The sequence below is a fragment of the Pygoscelis adeliae genome, unplaced genomic scaffold (genome assembly GCF_000699105.1).
Source record: "Pygoscelis adeliae isolate BGI_AS28 unplaced genomic scaffold, ASM69910v1 Scaffold85, whole genome shotgun sequence".
Classification (NCBI taxonomy): Eukaryota; Metazoa; Chordata; class Aves; order Sphenisciformes; family Spheniscidae; genus Pygoscelis; species Pygoscelis adeliae.
In genome coordinates, this window is record NW_008824900.1 from 404309 (window position 1) to 429897 (window position 25589).

Consider the following 25589-nt stretch of genomic DNA (forward strand, 5'->3'; position numbering starts at 1 on the left):
AGGAGATGGAAGGGGGAAGCCTGCCCAGAAAAATTCTTCAGCTGTGTTGGCTTTCTTAGAAAATCTAACCTGCTTTTTTAGGGGGGTGGGAACTAGTTTCTTGGGCTGCTAGGAAAGGCAAATGTCACTGCTAGGTTACAGCAGGACTCTGCGTGTCCCTTGGGTGGCTGGGGGGCTTTCCCGGTATGGGCGACGGGGTGGATGTGAGCTGCCTGCTGAGCTGTAGCCGTGGTACCATGGGCCCTGCTGGCAACTTTCTTACAGCCTAGAGGTTGCACCTGATTTCTCTTGACACTTAGACAGGATTTTAGATATGGACTGGATTAATTATAACCACGATCTGCAATGAACATTAAACTGCTTCTTTCAAATCATCGTCCTGTTGTTTCTGTACTGTTGTAATTACCCGGACTAGAATTTAACGGTGCGTTGGTTTTTGGCCAACGTGCTTGCGCAGGTAACCCCGTCACACACGTGAGTTGGGTTTGTATGTTCACAGGCACCCTGGAGGGGGGCTGTTGACCTAGATGCTGCCAAAGAGTGTTCCATGCGTGGTACCTCCCTTGTAAAACTGAACAACTAATGCTTTCAAGCAGCAGATTAAAGACAAATATTGGTATTTCCTTTAACGGCTTTGGATATAATTAGATGCTTGTTAATTAATTTTCTGTTGCACTTGCTTGTGCTCTTTCTGAAAGCATACTGGCTTTAGGCTAGACCTTTCTCTTTGCCTTCTTCAGGTTTGTCTAACAAGGATCCTCTTGATTTCAGGAAGGGAGAAGAGCTGTTCAAGCTCAAGATCATTCTAGGCAGAAGAAGAGGTCATGAACACTTCTAAGGTGGAGATTCAAGGAAGGTTACTAAACACCAGAACAGTAAGGGCTGTTAGGATGGCAACCCCCGTTCCCTTCTTCAGGTGGAGCGTGTTCAGAAGGACACTGCCCCTTCTGGTCCTGCAATCCTAAGTGTGTTTGTCTTGGGGCTGGAAAGATTGGTTATGACTGGCTCAAAACCTGACAGTGAAGACGACTGGAAGTGAGTGTGCATGGTTTTATTTGATTTCAGGAAGCAAGCTGGAAGTAGCACAAAATGTTCTTAGGCTAAATGGTTGCTCATTGTTTCTAACTTGACGCCGTCGCTGTGAGCCCTGTACTGCTACCGACTGCCTGACTGGAAGAAGCCAGTTTTCCATCGGCTGTGTTAGATGTTTGAATGTGTGCACTGGAGCGTTAGCCTGACACGCAGGCAGTCTCCTGGCTGCTGAGAGATTACCCCTGAAAGGCTGGAAAACGTGGTGAGAGTGTTACCTGAGGTTACCCATCCGCTGGAGTCTTGTGCAGCACCGAGGGCTGTCGTCACCTTTTTCGTTCTTTCCCTCCGAGCCTCTGGTTTAAGCAGATCTCGACTCACTGCGAGGGTCTGGGCAAGCTGCTGCGGCTCTGGTCAGCTGCCGTCCGTGGTCAGCATCGGTTCGAAGGATGCGGGTTTGCGTTCTGGAGCAAATACACCACCTCACAAGAAGGACATGTTGTGCGAGGAAAGAAACACAAAACACAGGTATTCTGACTGTAATTTAACCAGTGTGTCAGCCTGCCTGTGAAAAGGAATACGGTTACTTTACCAGGTTGTACCAAGTGACGCCACCTTGTTGAGTCACAGCTGGTTGCGAATGCAGTGGTGAATATTCAGTTCTCGTTTATTGACTTTTGATGTGGTTATTGCTGGGTCAGTCACGTGCTCTGTGGAGGATCGAGCAGGTTGTTGTGGAATCCACCTTGGTCCTTATGAGCCAGAGTCCCTAATGAGGCATCCACAGATCGTTTTAACAGCTTTGTTGCAACTGGTATGCAGTTTTGCAGCTAAAAATCCTCTGAAAATGCCCTGCTTATTCCTCCAAGGCTCTGGGTGTGGATCATTTGCATTTCCCCTCCTGCATCTGGGGGGCTGAGGCTGCCGAGATGCTGCGAGGTGGCACCTGATTCCCTTCTCTAATCCCTCTTCACTGGTACCTTTGAACCTTTCTTGCTTGCTTTATGGAGACTGTGCTGGCATTGTGGATGCCTGACCAGTTGGAAGCGGGTTGGAGAAGGGCCCAGTTTGCGCGGAAGAATTAATGCCCCCATGAAACGGGCTAAAAATGGGTAATTGCAAGGAGCAGTCATGATCTTCGCTGTGCTTCTGTGCTTGAAGCAGTAAAACGATCCGTGTTCTTGCATGCAGTCTCATGATGCCCCTATTGCTTTAGCAACCAGTGAGCAATGCACCAGTGTTTTCTGCAGCTCCTTCGTCAGCTCGCCTCTTGTTCCAGTGAGCTCATCTGCAGTGTGGAGCAGGGCAGGGAGCACATGCCCTTGAGATGGCTTTTCTCCTCTGGAGTAGGCTCTTGAAAGAGAATTCTCTGGACGTTTTTGGGAGGAAAAAAAGGAGGCAGATTACTCCTCTCTGAAGCTGAAGTGCTTTGTTGTTTGGGAATGATGCTTTGATCAAAGAAAGAGCAATTTTAAATAGGAAAAGAGTACCCGGAGTTGTACCCAGTCCATCACCTTGTTCTTGGCTGATAAGCCATGTGTACCGTGACAGTGTCAAGACAGAAATACGTTCCTGTATTTCACACATAGCTTTCATTCCTCATCCGCTCCGCAAAGCACAGCGGAGCGGTTGTCTCCGTTACTCCTGCTGTAGTTCTGTAGGGGTTTCGGCCCAACCCTGCTGGTGACGGCCACCACCGCCTGCCGTTGACTGGAGCGTTCCCTTCCTGCCTTCTCCCCAGCTACTCACGAGCACCAGACTGGAGCGCTCATGGGTCAAAAGCAGTTGCTTTTGCTACTTATTTGTTGCTGGATTGTATTTAACCCAGCTCAGAGCCACGTTCCCGTTTGCTACGTGATCGCTTTTGGTGGCCCAACAGGGAGGGGCGATGAGGAAGGCGAGACGGCCTCATCCAGCCGCGGTGCTGGTTCAGGCTCAGGCTGTGTCTAGGACTGTGCTGTCAGTCCGTCCCTTGGCATGCCGTGTGGATGTCTGACCGAGTAATTAAAAAGGACTCAATTTCTGTCACTTCACTGTTAATTCTAATAATGGTGAGAAGCCTAAATGGACATCTAATTGCTTTCTGTTAATGAACATTGTACGATACAGCCCTTGTTTTGATGGGGCTACAGTTGTGTTGTCAACTCTGTGCTCCTGGCCGTTGTAGGGTGTTGTGTCCCCTGCCAGCGTGTCACTCGTGCATCACATCCATGTGCTGGGTTTGCATGGTCACAGGATCAGGATGCTGGGTTAGGGTTAGGGAGAACTAATTATGACTGGAGCGGTCTGGTGCTTAATGCTGGTGCATTTATGATAATAAAACCCCACCACCATGATGGACTAAATGTTAGGTAGTTTGGTGCCATTTGATGCCTTGGAGAAGCCTTGGATTCCAACCCAAATTTGTGTGGGACAAACTAATGAGTCAGACTTGGCCATTCTGGGTGTCCCAGTGGTGTTTTCCCAGCCACTGTAAAGTTTTCCACCACAACAATTTCTCTTACAACCACTGCTTGTACTTTGTCTACCGTAGCAGTGTCACCCGTTCATGTTCTCTTTTATCTAACGCTCTCCTGTGTTTTGTGCTGACTTACTCCAGGGAAGTAAAGCCACAGTTCTTCTTTGCTCTGGCATTTTTCTCATATTCCGTCCTTGTTTATTTGTGTATGAGTCTTTCCTCATTAAGTGTGGCGCTGCATTTTCCTGGAGGATTTCTGTTAGTAGCAGTTCTGTGGAAGGTTAATCCAAAGATTTTTTTGCTTTTCTTTTTTTCCTGCCAAAGAGGATGGTGCTTAGCATCCCCCTTGTGTGCGTAGCTACAGAGCTCTGTGTAAAGCTGGCCTTGCAACACCTGCGTGAGGTAGGTCGAGGTTGTTTTATAGGCTGGGGGGACATGTGGGAACGGGGTTCAAGAGGCATGGTAGTCTGGCTAAAATCCTAAAGCTGTCTCTGTAATGGAGTTGGAAATAGAACCTAGAGGTGGAGCTGCAGCAGGATTTTAATGCATAGAAAATACATACAAGCCTTTTAGAGACACTAAAAATCCTATCAGTCTTGTGCTAGATGGGTGGATGTTATGGTGACCGGAAAAGAGGATACCTCATTTTTTCCTTCTTGGAGTTTCTTTGTCCTTTTAGTCCTTGGTGTGGTATTTACAGAAGTGCTTTCTTAAAGCGTTTTGTCTCCAACTTGGGCAAACTCCGAGTTGCTTGTGACAGTGGTTGAGAGGAATAACGCATAACTTTGGTCTCACCTTGAGAGCTCTGAACTTATGTGTTGTTGTAGCCACTGGTTTCTGAAAGCTTGCAATACAATATCTTTTTTAGCTGCTAAAAACTGTGTTATAAATTTGTGAAGACAGTTTGCTGCCATCCTTTGTTAGTTTTGCTGTTGAGACCTTACGTACGCGGCGGCTTTTGTATCCGTAGCAGCCCTGGCAGAGCCCAGGGGTGTTCTGCTCACCGGTGTGTTCCCCTCTGAGCTCCTCAAGGTGATTTTCCCCGTGCTTTTTGTGAGTGGCACTGACTACGTTTCTTGTTTGCTCGTGAAGGAAGTGCCTCTGGGAAAAAAAACCCAAACCCTCCTTCACGTCGCAGGAGGTGACTTAGCAGGAAGATGAAGGGAGCCTTCAGTCTGAACGTGGAATTGAAGCTGTGGTTTCCAGTGAGATAAGTGCTGCTGTGGGGGGGTTACAGGGGGTAGTGTGTATTTGTGAGAAATCCTAACAATTTGTTAAGAGATCCCAAACATAGTTCTTAGCGGAGCAAAGACAGTGTGGCAGGCGCCTTGAACATGCTAGGTACGCATCTCAGTGTCGTTCCAGTTGTACGAGAGAAATCTTTTCATCCCGAGGTGCTGGAGAGGCCGCCTGGCGATGCTCTCCTGGACAGTTGGCTCCCCACAGGCATGGGGTTTCAGTGGTGGTGAGCAGTCCTTGCCTGCTGGGGCTCTGCGTCCTCTGCGCGTGGGATGCAGAACTTCTTCCACAAAAAACTCTGCTCCGAGTTTGTGGAATACAGGTTTCCTGAGGTGAGTCAAGCCCCAGGATGTCTCCTTCATGGGATACGAGGGAGCTGTCTGACTGATCCCAGATTGCTGCAGTATTGAGGCATCCTGCACAAGCGTTGTCTTCACAGATAATCAGATAAAATGCTCCAAAACACAATGCTACTTGACCCACGTAAAATGTGAAATCTATTCCTAAACCCCAGTGTTCGTCCTGCTTTTCTGAACCTTAGTATAAGCATAAACCACCGCGGTGTATCTCAGGTGGAGAGGCTCTATCAAGCTAGCTGTGCTTGGAGATTATATGCCGATTAGCTTCTTAATTTGTTGCTTCTGGGAGGGGTGGGAAAAGGTTGCCTGTCATTTGGAGCACCTACATTTTGTTATGCTGATTCTGTAGGACAGATTCTAGGTAGATTCTGGACCTGTGCTGAAGTTGATTGTTGTATCTGGAAAGAAGGACGTGTTTCTGTAATATAAACATCTGGATGCTTGTAGGCTGAGCTCAGCAATAGCTGAGCACTACCATCGTCATTAAAGCACTACCATCTGTGCAGAGTAAGAAGAGCCTTTCTTGAAGCATAAAGGAAAAAAGCCTTAATGGAAAAAACAGAGCCATTCATGAACACCCTTCCATTTCAGAGTAAATTGTGCTTGCTTCTAGCTAGAGGGACTGCAAATCCTTCCATAATGCCTCCATAACTATTCAGGTGATTAGTTACTGCTTCTGTAATGACTTGTTTTAAAACAAATTTTATGCTGTCTGTGCATCACACCTAGGGAAGCAAATGTACGTTTGGCTCAGTCCTTTCATCACGCACGTGAAACCCCCCCACTCTGAAAGTTCAAGGGAAACGGCTTGGGTGGAGCCTTTTATTTTAGTTCTCTCCTGATACTTATTTCTCTGAAATTGTGACTCCAGGAAAACACTCTCAAATATGAACTTCACAAAGTCTTTCTAGGAGGAGGAGGCTACATTTGTGGTGCTCTCGTACATCTGAATCGATTCGGTTGACTTAGCAGTTAATCCAGTGCTCCAGAATCCCAGTGACCTTGCACACGCTTCATCTCCTGAAATTTGCACTGCAGTGCATCACCTTAAAGATGAATTGAAACAAATCTGTGGTGAAGGTTTCACAGCTGAAGTTCAGTTTAGTCAGTCCCAGGGTTTATCTCTTCCAGACATCCATGCTTCTGCATTTAGAACTGTCCATGTTATTAATTAAATTCAGCACCAAGGCGTATAGTCTCTAGCACTCACAGTAAAGGTTTTGTGTGGTTCTCGCCCTGGGATATGGGAGTGAAAGAGAGGAGGGAAGGCAAACTGCCCAACAGGAGCCCCTCTGGCTGTGCAGGGCTTTGCAGTGGGAGGAAGCCTCATCCTTCTCTGAGCGGGTTGATGGTCTTTGTGGGAGTGGACTTCACACTGGAAGGTGGAGAAAAGAGGAAGAATTCATCAAAATTGAGCAATATTGGAAAGAGCTGACTCTTACTGCTCCCTGTCCCTTCTCTGGAAAGCGAGTCAAAATGGAATTATCTCCACTGTAATGATTTATTCTAGGGTTCCCCCCCCCGCCCCGCTTCTACTGTTGGCAGTGGCTGTCGGTAGTACAGGGAAGGAGTGAACTAGCAAGTATTTTCTATGTCTTGTGCTCTTTTATACCTGTGAATTAAAAACTGCACAGACCAGCTGTTCTCTGGAAAGCACTCATTTAGAGGGTTTTTTTTTTTATTCCCTTGTGGTTTTTTTTTCTAGGAAACTACTTTGCAAGTCACTTCTTTATGGGAGGCGAGAAGTTTGACACCCCTCACCCTGAGGGCTACCTTTTTGGCGAGAACATGGATCTAAACTTCCTCGGGAATAGACCTGTTCAGGCAAGTTCCTATATGCTGTCTATTTTACCCTTCTGTTTTCTGCCTGTTTTGGAAAATCATGTGTAGGGCTTGTAGAGGAGGATAGCACAGACCTAAGAGACCCTCCCTACTTGGGGAGTGTCATTCCGGTGTGAGGTGCAAGAGTGTTCCCCCACCCCATGTCCCAGCTTGCCATAGCTGTTCAGATGCAAGCGGAGTTTTTCTAAGAAGCAGTATTTACCTTCTAGGCTTATTTTCACTTAGGGCAGAAGGACGAAGTAGTGGGGGAAGAAGGACAGGGACTCAGGAGCACAGATTTTGGGACTAATTCTGATTGCCTGTCTGAGCGAGTGTAAAACACGCTGCAGAGAGGAGAAGGCTGGGAAGCAGATCGGCTCTCAGAGCCTGAACTTCACAGGGCTCCTGGGCACATGGGGTGGACTCCAGCCAGTGTTCAACACGTGCTGTCCTCTGTGTAAACGAGTGGCCTGACTGGGCGTAGGGCGGTGTTAAGACAGATCTTGATATTTGGTGATTTTTGTTTGCTTTGTAACCTAGGTGGGCTCTCAGAAAGTCTCTCCTTTAGTTTTCCCAGTTGGAACAGGGAAGTATTTCTGGGCTCACAGGTGTCTTATGAGACTGCGAAAAGCTACCTGATCGAGTGACTGGCTTGTTCTTTTGTTGTGAAAAGGGAGTAGCACTGTTGTGGGGGACAGATAGGAATTTTGTGCAAGTGTTACGTTTTGGATTTCTCTTGCATCTCAGAACTGCTTAAAAAGAACCAAAAGGTAACAGAGTAGGAGCCATTTAGAGATCTTTTCAGAGTGCTGGAGAGGAAAGGGAAAAAAGCTGCTTGCTTTGCCAGCTATTTTCCTAGTTGTTTCTGCAGCTTCAAAACATGAAAATGAAAAATTGATGTCACGGTTCTTATCTTCAGAAAAGCTGTGACTATTAGTTAATTCATGCTTGTAGTGCTCGGAGGCAGTTCAGTATCGCCCCTGTTTTACAGACAGGGGAAACTGAGGCAAGATGACTTGATGTTTGAACTGGACCGCTGACAAGCACGTTCTGCTTTGAGTTGTCCTTGGGCTGTGCCATTGGCCTTTTCAGCACCACAGTTAGTTAACAGGACTCTGCAGGGTAGGACAAGGGAGAATCCAGAAAGCCCTTGTTCAAGCAGAAACTGCAGGTGAGCAACAGAATTAGGAAGGAGGAACGTTAGATGGGGATTGTTCTGGATGTAACAGTGCTATGCAGGCATGGGGATGCTCAGCACGTACCCGACGCCACGTCTGCAGACCGGGCCTTTGCAGGACAGTGGTTAAAAGAAGACTGCTTCTCCTTTGCTCTGTGACTAGCAGCTGCACAGCGCTCTGACAAAAGCCGAAGGCGCAGCTGTTAGCTAAATATCCCATGTGCCTATGGCTGTAGGGACTAACCTTGCAGAGTTAAATTGCCTGTATGTCTCAGCCTGGGTTTCCTTGCAGACATCCCGGCACTGAATTTCATCATTTCTTCAGAGGGGAGTGGGTGAGAATGCTATTAACACAGTGGGACATTTGCCAAATAGGTTTAAGAGAGGGAGGCTGTCGTGGTATATAGTTTGCCTATGTAAAGTTAATGCCCTTTGGCGGCTCTAATTACTCTTCAAGGAAAAAAACACTTGAACACAGACCAGCAAAACTGCTTTCTGGACGTGGGCCAAGTTATAGCTTTGGAGTAACTGAGGTGTTGACTGCTCTGTGTAAAGCAGTGCTACCAACCATAGTACCGAGCAGTCAGGGTGCAAGGAAAGTAGTTGCTGCTGCCCCGTGAGTTCTCTGCTGCCTGTGGCTGTGGCACGGGGTCTTCTGTGGCGTTCTCATGTCAGTCAGGGAACAGCACGTTTTCCCTCAGGCTCTGGCTATTGCCCCACCAATACGTTTCTGTGGCCTGAGGAGACAACACTGAAAGGTTGTGTCCTGGAGCTGCCTTGAAGTTCAGCTGCAGCAGCATTTGGCTGCCTGTTTAGCAGGCTGCTTGTTTCTAAGGAAACGTATGTTGATGGTCTCTGGTACTTCTGCTCCATGTCAGTCACTCTCTCTACACCACTCCAGGTCACCTAGTAGATGTGTGTTCGAAGGACCCCAATTCTAATGAGGCTGCGTGGTGGCACTGTTGCTGGATATGTTCAGAGTGACCTTCTGCCCGAAAGCCTGTCCCGTAGCTCTGTACCTTTGTGTTGTGCTGCTGCTCTGACTTGGAGCACGTCTGTGTCCCCAGTCTGAGCACCTATCAAACTTGGCAGTTGTGTGAGTGGATGTCTCAGCTTCAGAGTTCACTTGAGCAGATGGGAGACCCAGCAGGCAGGTCTGCAGCTGTACAGGTTGTGATCACCACAGTGAGCAGTTTCCTTTGCATTTCTCGCTGGAGATTCTGTGACCAGTAAGGAGAATTGCAGTCTGAAGCATTATCGTCCTTTATTTAAAGGACAATCTGTGAGAGAAAGTCTCTTGACTGTAGAATAGAATGAGGCCCCCTATCCCTGTCTCTTTTCTTTTCTTTTCCAGAACATTTGCCCCATTGTTTCAGAATAAAAAGAGTTTCCCCCAGTAATCCAGGGCTTCGGCATGCTGATTAGCAGTCAAGTCACTGTTTGCATGCTGTAACACACATGAAAGAGCTGCATTTCTTCTGCTCAAGCTGGACATGGTTTCTTTAGTGGAAATAAAAGCTTGTGAGAGCAAGGCTTTCCAGACTGAGAATTCAGGGTGCAGAAAAAGAGCTTGTGACAATACCCTTTCTTAAAGTGCGTGCTCCCAATATGAGCTATTGCTGGGCCAGAGCAGGATTTTCACCCTGAAACATGCTCGATTTATCTGTAAATAGAATCCTCCATTACTGTTCCTTGTGGCTGTTGTACTGAGTACCCTTAAAGGTAGATGTTTCTTGGTTTGGGTAAATTGTATGCCAAGTAACATGCTGCTACCTTTTACAGTATAATAATGGGAGCACTATTTGCCTTTTTGTTCCAGTTTCCCTATGTAACTCCAGCTCCACATGAGCCAGTGAAGACACTGAGAAGTTTGGTGAATATCCGCAAAGACTCTCTTCGACTTGTGAGGTACTGTTATTGCCTGAACCTTTCATTTTATTCAACCCAGCGATCTGTCATCCAGAGCCAAACTGTATTTGATAAGGTTTTGGAGAACTAGCTGAATTCCAGATCCTCATTGCTAGATATGTCCAGAGGTTTCTGTGTTCCCTTGTGATCAGAGTTTTCAAGTGATTGATATGCTCCTTATCCCTAGACTTGAGCAATCTGTGTTTCCAAACAGCACCAGCGACGTATCTGTCTCTACAGGACAGCCTAGAGTGGTAAACAAAACCATGAAATCATTAGCATGAACGGAAGATATTCGTCAGGTCAATAAACCCTACAGACAGATTCCTTTCTACATTCTTGTGCAAGGAGAAGCCAGAAAGTAGCTGATTCTGGTGCAAGTCACAGGCCAGGAAGACTGATTGGTCTTGAGTGAAACTTCCTCAGGTTTCTCCTGCTGCCAAGATACAGTTTGGTCCTAGTGTTCTGCATTCATTTAGATGGCTCGTGTCCCATGCATAGGGGAAGGAGGTCTGGATGATCATGGAGATCTGTTACCTTTCATTGCTCTACACTGAGATCTAAAACGGCACTAGCTGGATTAAATGCAATGGCTAACAATTCGACCTGCGGCTGCCCTCTTTCAAACAGATGGCTGAAGTACGGGGGCCCAGCACACAGTGCTTTGTTTTGGTCTGAGCGACTGGGCGGATGTCCAGGCAGAGCATTTCTCAAAGATCCTTGAGTTGCTTTGAATTCTGCGTTTCAGGCGCAGGGCTGGAGTACTGGCAAGGGGCCAGCTTCAACTCTCAGCCAAGGTGGTTCTGAGAGCATGGCGTAACGTGAGTAATTTGAGTCATAACTACACAAAACCCTCAGTTTATTTTTATGTGAAAAGTGAAGGTTGTTTTTTTTGTTTTGTTTTTTTAAATGAGCAATACCTGTGGTTTCAAAACTGATTGAACAGGAAAAGAAGGAAGAACTTCTGCAAAAGTAACCATTGGTAAACTGCTCTGAATGCTGTCTGGCTTTTTCAGCTAAAGGGTGAAGTACTTCTCTAGGAAAAAGTCTTGCTTTTCCTCCCACACTTGCTTTTGTTGTCCTTGCAGGCATCCACGTAAACAGTGTAACATCTCTCAGAAGCCTTGCTTCTGAGGAAGGAGAGGCCTTGCTGTGAATGGAGGAGTTGGTGGGGTTTAGTACATACAGTTCTGTCATTCTGCTTTCTGTGGTTGCATGTCCTGTCCCCCCGAGCAGAGATGCAGCTCTGGACTATTTGAAATATAGTTTCCATGCACCTTGACAGCGTCTAGGTTTGCATCCATCTAATTCCTGGTACTATCGGTTCTTTCTCTGCCTCACGAGCTCTCACAGGCTCTTGTGCTGCTGCTGCTATGTTAGTGCTGACAACACCACCACCAACATTACTCTATTTAATTTTGTACTGATGTAGACCCAAAATGAGATTTTAATTGCCGGTCCACAAGGGCACATTCTGTCTCGTGCTTTTCTACCGTTCTCGACTAGAGGCTTTTCCTTTCTCCCTCTGGGCACGTAAAGACACTTTGTGCCCTCTCCAGCTTGGCTTATTTGCAACCAGTGGTTGAGGCTTGCACATTCTTTCCAGAACTAGTTAAGTTTAATTGACCTTTAATTGATCTCCGCCACCAAATAAAATGATACTGAGATGAGTATCTAGGTGTAAAGTAGGTTCTGATGGTAAAGTCCTCAAAGCTTTTTGTTTTTCCTTGTGTTTAATTGAAAAGTCATTGTTTGCCTGTGAAGAGGGTGTTGATCCATAATTTGGAGTGTAGGGCTTTATGGAGGAATATGAGGAAATATCCACTCTGGGCTTCCTGCCTGGCTCTGACCAGACAAAATTCTGAGCTTTGCCAAATCCTAAATATTTACAGCAGCTCTGGAGAGAAGCAATAAACCTGTGGATATTGGTATTGAAGTTCTGAGTCTTCGACACCTCATGTGAGTGCTTGATTTCTAGCAGGATGAGACTCTGAACCTCAGAGGAGGGTAGCATGAGTTTTGCTGTCAACAACTAACAGAAAAAGACTGCCTCATGTCTGTCTTGTGTCCTGCTTTTGGCCCTGGATTGGAAGCTTTATTTCAGACCTCAAGTACCTGATAGGCTGGTACTGGCTGTTTACTCTTACCTTGAAAGCACTTCCAGTTGCAGGAGGAAGATCAACTCATGAGGCAATGTGTTTCGTGGAAGAGTTGCATCCTGGGACAGCCTCTCTGCTTCAGCGTGGGCTTTGGGCTTCGGATGGCATCACGGAACAAAAGCACTGAAGGAATCGGCAACTATAGTGGTTTGGGAATGTGTCTGAAGCAGCAGCAATATCATGGAGAGGAGTGAGACCACGGAGCATTTTGGATAAGGGCCTGAGAGGGAGGTGGATGGTAGGGACCAAGGGGAGACAGGTGAGTTGCTGTGAGTGGGAGAAGGGAAATCCCTTCTATTCCCTCCCCAGCACAGCGGGGCTGACCTTGATCCTTGGAGCTGTTTGTCCCGCAGTGGAGATGGTGAGGGTGCTGGGACTGCCTGCTCTGCAGCCCTGGGTAGCGTTAAACTGTGTACAGATCTCTGCAGAACCCCCAAATAGGAAAGCCTCCATTTGATGATGATCTCCCCCCATGAAAGTCAATGCTGTGATAGAGATGTCAGCTAGTTCTTACTTCGTTTAATGCCTGCTCTAACACTGTTGTAATGCATATCTCACAATACTAAGTCAAGCAATACTTAGCATTTATCCTGTGTGTCTACTAAGTTGTTGGTCAAACTTTTTAATCACCTCAAAGGATGAAATCGGGTTCGATTCAACCTATTTCTATAAAATTGTCATGGCTGCTGTTAATTATATTTTTATATTTTAATTCTTCAACAGACAAACAAAAAGTTCCAGCATTTCCATTATTTTATCCAGAAGTGATGTCAGACCAGGTGGCCTCAGCTCCCTTGGTCATCCTGCTTTGCCTTTTTCATCATAACGTTGGATCAGCTATTTGTTCTCAAAGGTGGTCAGTCTCTTCTGCTCTATACACGTGATTGTGAAGGCTATGTGATTAACTTGTGTGCATGACCGAAAGGCACACCTAGCAAAGTCACTGGTTTCTAAATTTGTGCATGCATCTGTGGCCACCTCACGTCAACACTGTCTGTGGGGCTTGACTAAATGTACACTGTAAACTTCAAGTGCAGGTGGAGACAGAAGAGCTCTTGAACCACCTGAACCACCTCCTTGTCTGCCACGTCCGTTGCAAAGAAAGAAGGAATGCAAAATGTGTGGCTTTGTCTTGTTACTCCCCTGAAGTTACATCCCACCGTTCCTGCACTTTAAGGTGGAACATGAGATGTCTCTGCCTCTCAAAGTATGCACCAAAGTAGTCCTTGCTTGTTCCTTGGTCCAGCTACCAGCTGGCATAGCTGCTTATGCAGCCTTTTCTCACCTGAACTCCTTGCTATGTGGCGGGTGGTTTTCTTAACCTCCAGCATGTTACAACAGGAAGATGTGTACGCAGCCTTGCCGTGACTGTCACCATTTAGGCACATATACCTTGCCCCCTGCTCGAGTGATGCTGTTCCAGGCAGACAGGGCTCTGACTCTCTTACTTCCCAGCAGATGCATCCTCCAGAAACCTTCTCTCCAGGCACTGCAGTTGGTAGTGGCCCCTCAGTGGTTTCCCAGGGCAACAGATCTATTCTAGTCTGGGTTTAACCCCTTTTCTGCTTGAAAGGATGGAAGCACATTCTGAGTGCTGGCAGGGAGGTGCAGAGGTGAAGTTGGGAGCGGGAGGGTGATCTGGGAACCCGTATGCTTTATGTGACTTCGCCGAGAAGACAAAACAGGCAATGGTTTTACTAATGACATGTTGCTTTTGTGTGATGTGCCCCAACCCCAGGTCTCCTACCTTGTTACTTGGGGCTGTTGTAGGTATCTAGGTCTGTGTTGTCGATCTGTAACTCATGCATGTGCCGGGCATCTCTATTTTAATACCTACCTATCTATGCAGTAAGTATAGGTCTATGAAGTAGCCTTCATCGGTGCTTGCCTGGAAGGGGTGCTGGTTCTCCCCCACCCTACTTCTTCTGGAAGAAGTGGCAAGTGTATCGTAGCCTGGATCCTTCACTGCCCACCTCGGATCAACGGAGGGCAGTGCAGCAAGAGAGAATTGGCAGGAGCTTTGTGCTGCTGCTTTCTTGGACACACACAACACTTGTGAGCGGATTGTTGCCATCTGTGTTCTTGGGTCAGTCCAGCACAAAATGTTGATGCTATCCCCGTGTTTTCTAGGCAAACCTGCCCTGCTGGCTAGAGTGTTTCTTGTTTACAGCCTTCCAGTGCCGTGATTTTATTCTTTGAATGCAACCAGCTTGTGTGAAAATGCCATCTTGCTTCTATATTGTATATTGTATCCAGGCTGCTGCAGATGCTCAGACTCTCAGTTCTTGGGATTTGTCTTTTTTATACTAGTGTGCTGGGTGTATTCTAGCTTGATTTGCTGTTCTGACCTAGGTGAACCTCTGGCAAAAGTCTTGTTTGAAGCTCTCCAAGTTCTTCAGACAGGAATGCGAAGGTATGCTATAGCGATTCACTAGGGCTACATTAGTACAAGTATGTGTGTTAGGTATTTGATTATACTGCTCTTAAATTTTATTTTGCACCTTCTGTATTAACTTGCTGAAGCTGAACATTTCGTTCTTGTTCAGTGTGGTGTTAAGTAAAGCTCGTGCTGGAACCCTCTTAATTAGGCAGCAGTTATTACATCTCGGTGAATTCAGTAAATAAGGATTCCCTTGACAATTTTTAGATTGAATTATGGAGGTATGCCTAGCCCATTTCTGAGTATTTTCAACAGTGCAGCATATTCATCACGGCTGTTTAATGAAGGGAGGCTGACTGATACTGTGAAATCAGAGACGGTGCCAAGGTTTTCCTGAATAGTTTAGCTGCTTGGCTTTGACCCAGGCATCGTGGCAATTAAGGTAGTACCAATAGACAAGTGAGGCTGGAGCTGGGCAGCAAATCAAGTCGTGCTGTACACTTCTCAAAGGCAACCTGCTGCATTCATGGTTCCTATGTGGTATGTGAACTAATGGTGATACCTACAGTCATAGGATTACAGTGGGATTTGAATTTACGGATGAGAATCTGCTTCTGCCCTGCCAGTGAATCACGTGCATTCTGTCTGTCACTTTGCACTTCAAGGCAGGGGAGATCTTCTCATGGTGTGTTGTGTCGGCTGCTTGTTCCAGGGTCTGCTGGTCTCCCTGGCTGCTCCTGGCATGCCATAACTCACTGCTCGTCCGTGGCCATAGCTCGCTGCCCTGGAGCTTGCTTCATACCACCCTCTTCACCGGATTTGTTACCTGCCTTTTCCAGCAGTAGGGAGAAGGAGTAGTACTGGGCAGTGGTGATCACACAGTGGGGTCCAGCTGTACAGTAGCCCATAGCCAAGTTATGGCTCACCTTTATGTTAACTGAAATAACTTCTAAACTCATTCTTGTATTGGTTATCACACGTCTGTTAAGCAGTGGAATGTGTTAATTTTTGTTCATACAATAAATGTGTGCAAGCTTCAATCATTAGCAGCATCAAAGGTTTAGTTCATGATTTGTCCATTTAAAGGTATTTGAAGTTCCTACATTTGGATGCTTTCTGATCTGAGTATCATCTTCTGTGTGATACTGGAGGTACCTTTTGTTGAGCATCAGGAGTTCTTTGTGTTACAGAAGCCTTGTTTTTTGCCTGTCATGCACCATTTCATTTGCAGAGTTAAAAGAATTAGGCTTTAGGCTTCTTAGGCCCATGCAGGATTTCTTCAGCCCAAATACTGAGCCTAATGTGAAGATCTAAAAGGAAGGAGAATGTTTCTTCTCCTAAGGGTTTGACACTCAACAGTTCGCTTTCTTGTCTCATTCTGTGTCCTGGCACTGTAAGGCTGGGTCAGATCCCTCAACACTGTCATTAAATAATTCACTTTAATAACTTCAGTCAAATCTTGGAAGAACCTTCCTCAGAGGAAAGAATGGAAATCTCCTGGGAAGCCCCAGGTGGAAGCCCATGGTGCCTTGACTGTCCAGAACACCGAGATTGGAGTACTCTTGTCCTGATTTCCGGAGTGATCTTCATGATATCTCATAAATATACGGTCTAATCCTCTGGCATTATCTTTCAGGTATAAAGATGATGTTGACAGTCCTACTGAGGAGAATGGGAAGCAGAAAGTCCTGTACAGCCTGGAGTTCACATTTGATGCGGATGCCCGTGTTGCCATCACAATCTACTGCCAGGCTACGGAAGAGTTTGTTGGTGGCATGGCAGTGTAAGTCCTGGGCTTGCGGGTGTGTGGAGGGGCACAGGAGCTCTCAGGTGATGAGCCTGTCAAACATCTCTCATTAATCACCCCCAAGGGCAGTGCTGCCACAGATGGTGGAGAGGGAAATCGCTTCTTTTTCTGTTTGTTTTATATGTTCTGATAGCTTTGAATATTACTTTCACTTCCCTCCCCACGTAGCCAATATCCCCTCTTGTTCCCTTTTTGGTTTGGTTTTTGGGTGTGGGGAAACCATTCTGTGTGCAACAAAGGAGAGGAACTCACAGCTGTATGCTTTGTCAGTAAGATGTTCCGTGAAATGGAAAAAAACAACCACCCTTCCCTTTGAATGCTACCTGTTCTTTTCCAGATCACCTAACTCACTGGATTTCTGTGTTCCCTGTGACGGGAGCATCTGGGCCACCAAAGTAAAGTTCAGTCTGAAATTTACATAGCGAGTCTGTGGAATTGAGGCCCACGCAAAGCCCCTTTTGGGATAAATGACCACCTCGACACAGGCTGTTGTGAGATGGCTGTCAGGAGGATTTACTGCCTGAAACCCTGTCCGTGTGTTTCCTGCCAGGTACACATATTAGCCTTTGGCTAGCTGTAGAAAGAATGGTCAAAAAGTCACCCGTGGAGTCTTTCTCATATGCTGGTAGTGCATCCCTACGGATTTCAAAACCTTTTTATCTAAATCGGCACATTTAAACCATTCCAATCAACACTGTATCCCATAAGACTAGGAAAATTTCCTCTCTGTATTAAGAGCTAAGGTGGCTGAAACGTGCTCTCCCTGGTGTGAGTTGGGTGCACGTGAGCTGCTGGTACGTTATGGCAGGCTTCCGATGGCCATGGGACAAAGAATTCTTTTTGTTCTATGGGTAAAGGAAGATTCAGGCTGCAGAAGCTCTTGGCTTCCTCTAGTAGAGGCTTTTGGCTGATCAGCGGCTCTGTGCACATAGTGCTGATGGCTTCTGCAGTGGTGCTCTGGATTTGGGGGTAAACTTATATTTTATTGAAGGGATCCGCAGAGGTTTCAGCGGGGAGAAATATGTATGACAAACCATAAAATGGCTTATGTGTTTTATGCAAAGTATAAACATCCCACTAATGATCAATGAATAGTATATTTTTAGAAATGAGACAAGCTCAATGCTCCCGTCCAGATTTGCATTCCTCCAAACTGGAGGATATCCTGATCCACAATTTTTGTTTAGGCCCCTTTTCTTCTGTTGAAGCCTATGGCTGCCTTTGTTTTGGGGAGGTAATAAATTAACTCCTTTGAAGTGCTTGAAAAATATCTCTCGACAAACTCTGAAAACGCTTTCTATTTAGATCCAGTTTTTCCTGAGCAGAGCTGAATGCAGCAGGATGCCTTAGAAATCCTGATAAAGTTTCCGTGTTCTGTCTCTTAGGTCCTTAGGTTTCCTGTGAATTTAGTGCTAGTGAAGGTGTTGGAATGGCAGCCTTGGAGATTGAAGTCCTCTTTTCCTAACACAGGTACAACGTGGAGAAGTGGCCAGTGTCCCTTGCGCTGCCCTGCAGTGTTCCTTGGTTTTTGACCTGAGAAGGAAACCGGCTATGGGCTAATGGGGAGAACTGAGGGCCTCTATGGCCAGGGTGGATGTATTTACATTGCCAGACTTCAGCCACGGCTTAAATCAGCAAGTCTTGTTTTAAATCTGGATTTTAATCCTGTTTTGCGTATTCGCTTGTTGGTTTCCCTCAAAGGAGAATTTGTTTGTCACTGGTCAGTAACAGTGAAACATCTGCATGTACAAGTCAGCGTAAGCTTCATATCAAACTTTGTGCTACATTTTACAAAGAGCTTAAGTCTGTACAGAATATACATATAGTTTAAATTGTATTTTTTCAGACTCCTAGTTTTGCATTTTGTTGTGTCAAAATGGCAAAAGAGAAAGTTTATTCTAAAAAGAAAAGATAGTTGTTTTTTTTTAACCTGTGTCTTGAACCAAGCTGTGTTGGGGTGGAAGTGCCACTGAATCACCCGAGACCAGCAATGTAGCATTCTTGTTGGTTAAACTGCTCTGTGTTGGACTCTAAAGAGACTGTCTTGTCAAGCTGTGCCTTGAATAATAATTGCTTAATGGAAGCATTGTAGTTACCGAATATAACTGTTTCTGGGCAGAGTGTGTTTTCAGTCTTCTGTAACTAGTAGCTCTCCTCTCAGAACTCTGTCAGTTAATTGGAGGAGGAAAACACAGTTTCTGGTTCACTTCAGAACACGTTTTACTGAAATTTAGTGCTGTGCACTAAGGCAGTGACTGTCACCAGTGCTGTTGTCTGTTCTTTAAAGCTTATGCAGCAAATATGAACTACCTAGTTGCTTTTTAAATTTAATTTGAACAATTCCTAGGTAGAGTTTCTTAAAGCTAACACAACTGTCAACTTTGAAGGAAAATATTTTTTTTTAAATATGAATTTTTTAATCCACCCTGTCCATGGTTCACTGAGAGATGGATCTCTGTTCAGATGGCGGAGGAGAAGCCTTTGTTCATGAACCCTACCTGCCTCTGCACGAAACCAGGATCAGTAGTCAGCAGTCATTACCTCGCTAACGAAATGTAGCTGACGATACTGTGCTGCCCTGCTAGGGTGGCAGCAGTCCCCAGTGCACTAAACCTTTACCTCAAAAGTCAAAGCACTCGGGTTCAGCTCTTGCTTCCACTGCTGGCCTTTTATTTAATAAATCATACTTTAATTTCCCCATAGTATAGGAGTGATGAACTGTCTGTCTCTGCTCTGGAGTTCTTGGGCAATAAATGTGCGGGGGTGTGTGGACCAGAAGCCAGGGAACTTTTTGGAAGGCATGATCCTGATTTCATGCAGATGTGTAGGTAATGAGGGCTGGGGGAAGTGAGATACAAATATAGACTTTATAAGCTGCTTTAATTCAACCCAGGCTATTTTTCCATGTGGAAGTGGCTCACGAAGCACGTCTTGGGGCTAGTGCAGCTGCCCGAAGTAGGCATCTCTGCTTCTCTGGATTTGCTGGCTGCTAGTAAAAACCTTTTGAAGCTCTGATTTCAGCTTTGCAAAGCAATTCTGAAAGGGCAGTGCTATAATTACTTTGATTTATTCTTTTCAAATTCTAGTGGAAAAAAAAAATCTGGGCTGTATTCTTAGAGCTCTAAGTGGAGCAAGTGCGTTTTTAGTGCACTAACAGGAATGCAGCTTCCCCCTGCCTGGGCTGGTAGTTTTTCCTTTTTCTCAATTTCTTTTGGTGCTAACAGCTATATTCAAGAAACAAGCATGTGCAAACACATGCAGTGTGTATAAATTCAAAACTTTTTCTATTGCTGTGTCCAGCACTTGACTGGGAAGAAGATGCTCTTTAAAACAAAACACTTTTTTTTTTTTTCCACTCTCCTAAATTGATGCTAAATCCTAAAATGGGAGAAACTTTCTGGACCCTTGGCAAAAGCAGAAATTTTCTCCTAGTCCCCAGCCTGCAGCATGGCTCCTTAGAAACGCTAAACAAGTTATTCTTGCTTCTCTGCTGAAACAACCACTGATCCTGATAGTATCAGCGCTCCTGCTCATGTGAAACTCCTGCTAGGAACGTTGTTATGTTCCTACAATTTGGGGTGAGAGGAGGGAGGGGAGGGAAGGTGGCTCTCCCTGAGCAGAGGCATTGCTTGTTGTAGAGCCTCTGCTCATCTGAGAGCCACAACGCTCTGTGTGTCATGGGCCTGCCTTCAGGATTAGCTGGTCTCCGTGGCCAAAGGGAAGCCTTTTCCTCTGCAAGCCAGGAAGCTTCCTCCTGGAGTTGTCTGGGCTCTGTTTAGAAGCTGGTGGCTTTATCAGTACGTGCTGCCCGTCCTAACCTGTCTCAAAGGAGTGTTCAGCAGACTTTCCCAGGTAATCGTGCTGGGAGATGTGCTCAGCTATACCGTTTCCCAGCCAAGATCTTGGGAACACGTAGCTCCCAACTGCTGCCTGCCTCTTGTCCTGAACTGTTGAACTCTGAGCTTCACGGGGAGCTGTATCGTCACCGCTGTGGGACTGCAGTTGACCAGTAAAGTCTGGAGGCGGCAAATGTGTGGCTGTTGGTGATTGCAGAGGTGTCTTCACCTCTGCAGCCCCACGCCCAGGGGAAGGTACTCAGCACTTTCTGGCGCTAGTGCAGATATCTGTAGAAGCCTCTTGGATGAAATGGGAATTAGTTTAAGTCTAGAGGGGACTGCTGCTCTCACCTTCTGAATGTCTTTTGCCTGGTTACTTTGTGGTACGCCTAAAGACTCTTTAGAGTAAAACACATTAGTTCTCAGAGGACCAGCTACTGTGTTACCCTAAGGGTAACAGAGACCAGATCTGCCTATGTCCAGAGTCTCTTTAATGGCATGGAATTAGCAGTGACCTGCCTCTGAACAGCTCAAGACCCCCCATATCCTTAGTTTTATTTATTTTTCTGGTTGTGTCCATTTTCTTTGGTTTTGGAAATGGGCAAACTGTTCCGTTGTGCTTCTGTTTCCTGTGGCAGTCCCCCCAGTGAAATTTAGCACAGCGTCTTCCCCGAGGATCTGCTCTCATCTTTGGTTAGTGGTGGGTGTCCTCTTGGGGAGTTTGTGATCTGGCTGGCTTGGAGAGAATGATATTTCTGTTTGTCCTTTCGTTCGGCTTCAGTTTCCCAGCAGCTGGGTAGAAAGCAGGGAATACCCTGGTTGGGGAAACCGTCATAACAGCTTGACTGCTCACCCGTGAGGACAAGCCTTGTATTGCTCAGTGTCACTGAGGCACAGAAGTACCTGTCAGCTTCAAAAATGTCCTACAAACAAAGAGAAATTTGCTGTCAGAATCTGTGATGCTAACTGGGTTTTAAGACTAGCCAGCCGGAGAGGCAGCTCCGTGCCTACGGTAGAAGTGATTGGCACGTGCAGCAAGGAGGGGTTCAGCCATCTCAGCCAAAAGGCGAATGGTGACCGGAATGGGCCCTATCTAAATGGCATGAGAATCTCTGCCTTAGCATATAGGAGGCACAAACACACAGGTGTGCAAGCTGTACGCCGACTGCTTGCTAGTGATTGCCCATAAGCATGTAATTTCCCCCCAGATAAATGAGAGGGTACTCTGCACTGGGTTTCCCTTGCAGGGCTGGCAGTACTCCTCAGCAGCTCCTGGAGAATAGTTGAAGGACTCCCAGTTCGTAGCCTGCCTTCTCCTGCAGTAACTGGTTCATGTGTTTGTACCCTTGGATGTCTTTGGTTTAGGAGGCAGGTATGTTTGCTGGAGCAGGCTGCAGAGATGTTTGTATTATCTTTTTGTGTGTGCTCTACAAATGCATCCTTTCCTTTTCTGGAAAAAGCCTTGATGTGCACACTATTAACCTGTTCCTGGGAGGGCCCCTGGGACTCTTCCAGCTGTAGGTATCCTGCTGACTGGGAGGAAGGATTGTGTAGTTAAAACCTGACAGGAGCGGTTGTTTCCTCAGGGGAAGAAGTCAAACCAGCCCTCTAGCTGGAAGCACTTAAAACAGCCAGCTCTAAAGACATGAGCAATCCAGGCAGATCAGGAGCTGATGATAAATATGATGTGAGAGGTTTGAGTTTTGCAGCCCATTCTTATGAAAAAGATCTTCCCCTTTGGACAGAAAAGGTTCTCTTCCGTATCCTGGTAATGTTGCCAAGCTCTGTTTTCTCATTTTAAAGAGAAAACACAATGAAAATAGGTCAGTCTAGCTCTGCAATCCTTGCCCTTTTTCAGGGCTGTGCTGTTTGTGTTGCTGAGGCACAAATGGGTATACTAGATATTTAAAAAAAAAACCAACTCATTTCCTTGTTTGTTTTGCAATGCCTGCTACACTCATTGCAAACATCCTACCGCAGTCTTTTAAGCTGACGGTGGATGTGACACTGCAATGATTATATATTCTGTCTGCATGTGGAAGTTTGAATAGCTGGTTCACAAAATGAAATCCAACTGAAACGGGTAGCTCAGCGCATGGCTGTTTTCACTAAAGCTTGCATAGGAGAGGCAGAGGCACTCAGATATTCCTTTGGTTATTTAATAGCCTCTGTCTGTTCAGGGCCTTTGAAAGGTGCTCTTGCTGCTTTTGGCTGTGGACTGTGGATTCATTAACATGAATCCTTTGTGCAGAGAGATTTCTTCTGTGTGAAGAAATCAGAGGTGAGTGCTGTTTTTTGCTAGGCGCGAGCCTTTACAGCCGAAGTCTGTTTTGATCCAGGCAGACACCAGTCCCCAAAGGAACGCTGTAGTGTGCAAAGTTCACAGGCTGGAGAGCTAAATTGTATAGATTTCACCGAGCAGACAAACCCTCTGTCTTTAATAAGAGTTCTGGCCTTTGTGCCTCTCTGTGTAGCTGTTGTGTAAGCCGCCAGCTTTGAAGCCTGGTTGGAGCCGTGAGCGCAGTGCTCTCACCGGTAAGTTCAGCAGCTGAAGGCAGACCTCTGCAGGTGCTGGAGCGGGATATGGGCGGCAGGGTTTCAGCTGCGTGGTAAGGTGTTTGTTTCCTCCTGGCCTGGGGTGGAAACTCAAGTCCTGGGAGGAAACGGGAGGGGAGAAGACTGGCAGGGACTGCAGTGCCCCAACTTAGCACCTGGTTAGCCTCCAAACTCTGTGTGGGAGACTCTCTGGGCTGGATCTTGCCTAACTCTGACTGAGACCCAGGGCTATGGCCGCCTTATATTTTGGTAGTGTTTCTTTTATCAATAAAAATCACTGTGAGTTGAGACACTTGTTCAACTTCCCTCTTCCCTGAAAGCTGACCTGTGAGACCCTGGCCCAAAATGAAAGGGGAGTGTGCGGGTGGGAGAGAGAGGGGGGCCAGTGTGCTTGCTCCACATCAACTCCTGGCCCCTTTGAACACCAGCAGAACATGACTGGCTCCCTCCTGCCGGGCAGTCACAGCCTGCAGCAGTCGAAGAATTGGTTCCTGAGTACCCTCTCTCAAACTCTTGTGTAACTCTGCCTTCAGTAACTCTGCCTTGTCTTCGGTTCGCTGCAAATTGCCATGCAATGTGGGTAGCTGTTACTAAAGAAAGAGGACTCTTATTTTGTCCACAGGCTCTTCAAAGCGCAGACTGTCTCTCAGCCGTTACTAGTCAAAAATGGTACCTTGGGGCAACATTGCTATATGCATCCTGCTTTTCTCTGAGGAATGGGGTCTGGACAGTGCTCCGCGTAACTCTGAGGCAAGCTGGCTGGGATCCTCGCTTGGTGCTTCTCGGTCAGGGGTCCCAGTGTGCTTGTGGTAACAGGAACTGACTTTTGACTGTCCGAGGCAGCCCCAGTGCCAGGCGGAGCTCAGTGTGAGGAACACAGCAGTGAAGAAGTCTGCACAAGTTGAGACTGGCACCCTGCTGAGAACTTCCCCAGGCACTGATCAGGGATGAGCGAGAGGGGGAAACACCCCCACATATTCGTGTTGCGCCTCCAGTGAGCACGTAGCAACAGAAGTTTAACTCTACTTAGCCAGAGGTTCCTGAATACTAGCATGCCGCCGGTGGCTTGGGAGCTACTTAAGGTCTACAGGTGCCTGGTAGCAAGTCTGGACTGCGTATAGGGAGAAGCCTGCGTGAGCCATGGGCTGAGTTTCTCCGTGCAGGCAGTGAGTGCTTCTCAGCTGATGGTGGAGGACTGAGACTGGGGAATAATTTCAGTTTGTTTCCTGTTCTCTCAAAAATCACTATGATGTAGTCACAGGGGTTCTCTGATACACAGCTGGTTTTGGGGGTGGAAAGGTTTGACATAGGGGAGGAAGGAGTCAGTGCGGAGTGTAAGCTTCGCTTTGTGGGAGTAAAGGTGTGTCGAAGAGCTTACAGGAGGAGATGGGCTGCATGAATCCTGAGGACAGAGCTGGGGACTGCTGCTGCAGTCAGCAGTGCGGTACCTCGCATTGCTGATGATTCTCATGCTGTCAGGGGTACCTGAGCGAACAAACAGGTTTAAAAAAATGTGACCAGGGATTTCTGTTTGGTCCTGACTTAATAGGACAGACCCCACTTCTCCATCGTCCTGAGCTGCCAGTGATTGCAAGGTGGCTTTGTTAGACCTTCCGTCTGGATGGAGACCTGGCCTGGCAGCCCAAACATTCAGATTTCAGCCTATACGCAGGGAGAGGCAGCGCACTGGTTCTCTGCTATCCTTTATTGTTAATACATGCTCTTTTTCTGTAACACATCTCCACAGCTCTGCAGAGCTTCGCCACTATTGTTTGCTGTAAGCCCACAGCAGCATAGGCAGGGAATAGAAGACTTACGAATACAGCAGATGCCAACCGAAAGGGCTGGGGATGGGTAGAGACCACTTACACACTAATACGCAGGATACTTGCTTTGTAACAGCTTGCCAAGTTGTCCTCCCGTGCAGCACGAGGAGTGTGTACTTGTGTGGTGGATCCTGTGCATCACCTTAGAAAGATGATCGATCTCTGTGACAATCTGGGGTCATCAGCACTTCCAGGGAATTCACCAGGCTCTTGGCCCACTGGTGCTCGGCAGCCTCAGCACTGGCTGCTGACTGGAGGTCTCCAGCATTGTCTGGGTGTTCAGATCCAACTCTGACATGTTTTGGCGATGGGGGCTAGGCAGCCACACAGTCTGAGGCATAAAGCTCACTTGGTTCACTTGGGGAAGCCTCCTTGATATTTTTGTCATACTCTTCAGCTCAGAAAATCTATGTACCTGGTTTATTTCTTTTCTCAGGGACGGTGAGAGCAGCAAGTCTATGCGAGTATTGTTCTACCCTGTCCTCCTTGGAACGGCATTTTTGTTTTCCTGTTGTAGACTGGTTTGGGCTTCTGGTGCTGTAAGTGGAGGTCCTCCGGCCTTCCTGGCACTCATCATCAGCATGTTTACATCCCTTTCCCAGCGCTGCTGCGGTGCATGTCACGCAGGCAGTCTCTGACCTCCGTTCTCTCCTCTGCACTTTATTTCCAGTAGGTTCCTGACCTGCTGTCACCTTAGATAAGTCACTCTTGCATCCCCTGCTTTCCCAGCTGTAGAGGGAGAATTGTGCCTCTGCAGAGCTGGGAAGCTTTGAGAGCGCCACAAAAGGAGCTAGATACAGGCTTGCTCTATTCATTGTGCTTGACAACTCAGTAAATAAAACTTCACTCAATTGCTCGCTCTGTAATTCACACATAAAAGACTTGTCATTCTGATCTCTCCCACACCGTGTTTTAAATGCAAAGGATGGAGCGAGACCTTCTAGTAAAGCAGCACAATTTCAGTGCAGTACAAAATGGTCTTTGAGGGTAGGGTATTGTCATAAATAATACAATGCACCTGCCTTGGCAGGAAG

At 46.7% G+C, this 25589-nt stretch overlaps 1 protein-coding gene across 3 annotated transcripts in view; it reads left to right on the forward strand.

Moving 5' to 3' along the window:
• The first annotated feature begins 6795 nt into the window (after positions 1 to 6795).
• The window catches only part of MGRN1 (mahogunin ring finger 1, E3 ubiquitin protein ligase), a 46204-nt gene continuing 27410 nt past the window's right edge, over positions 6796 to 25589 (forward strand). For all 3 annotated transcript variants that reach the window (XM_009324682.1, XM_009324683.1, XM_009324684.1), the window contains exons 1-3: positions 6796 to 6909; positions 9903 to 9991; positions 16167 to 16313. In XM_009324682.1, the coding sequence (XP_009322957.1) occupies positions 6817 to 6909; positions 9903 to 9991; positions 16167 to 16313 (329 nt within the window). In that variant the 5' untranslated portion in view covers positions 6796 to 6816. The remainder of the gene's footprint in view (positions 6910 to 9902; positions 9992 to 16166; positions 16314 to 25589) is intronic.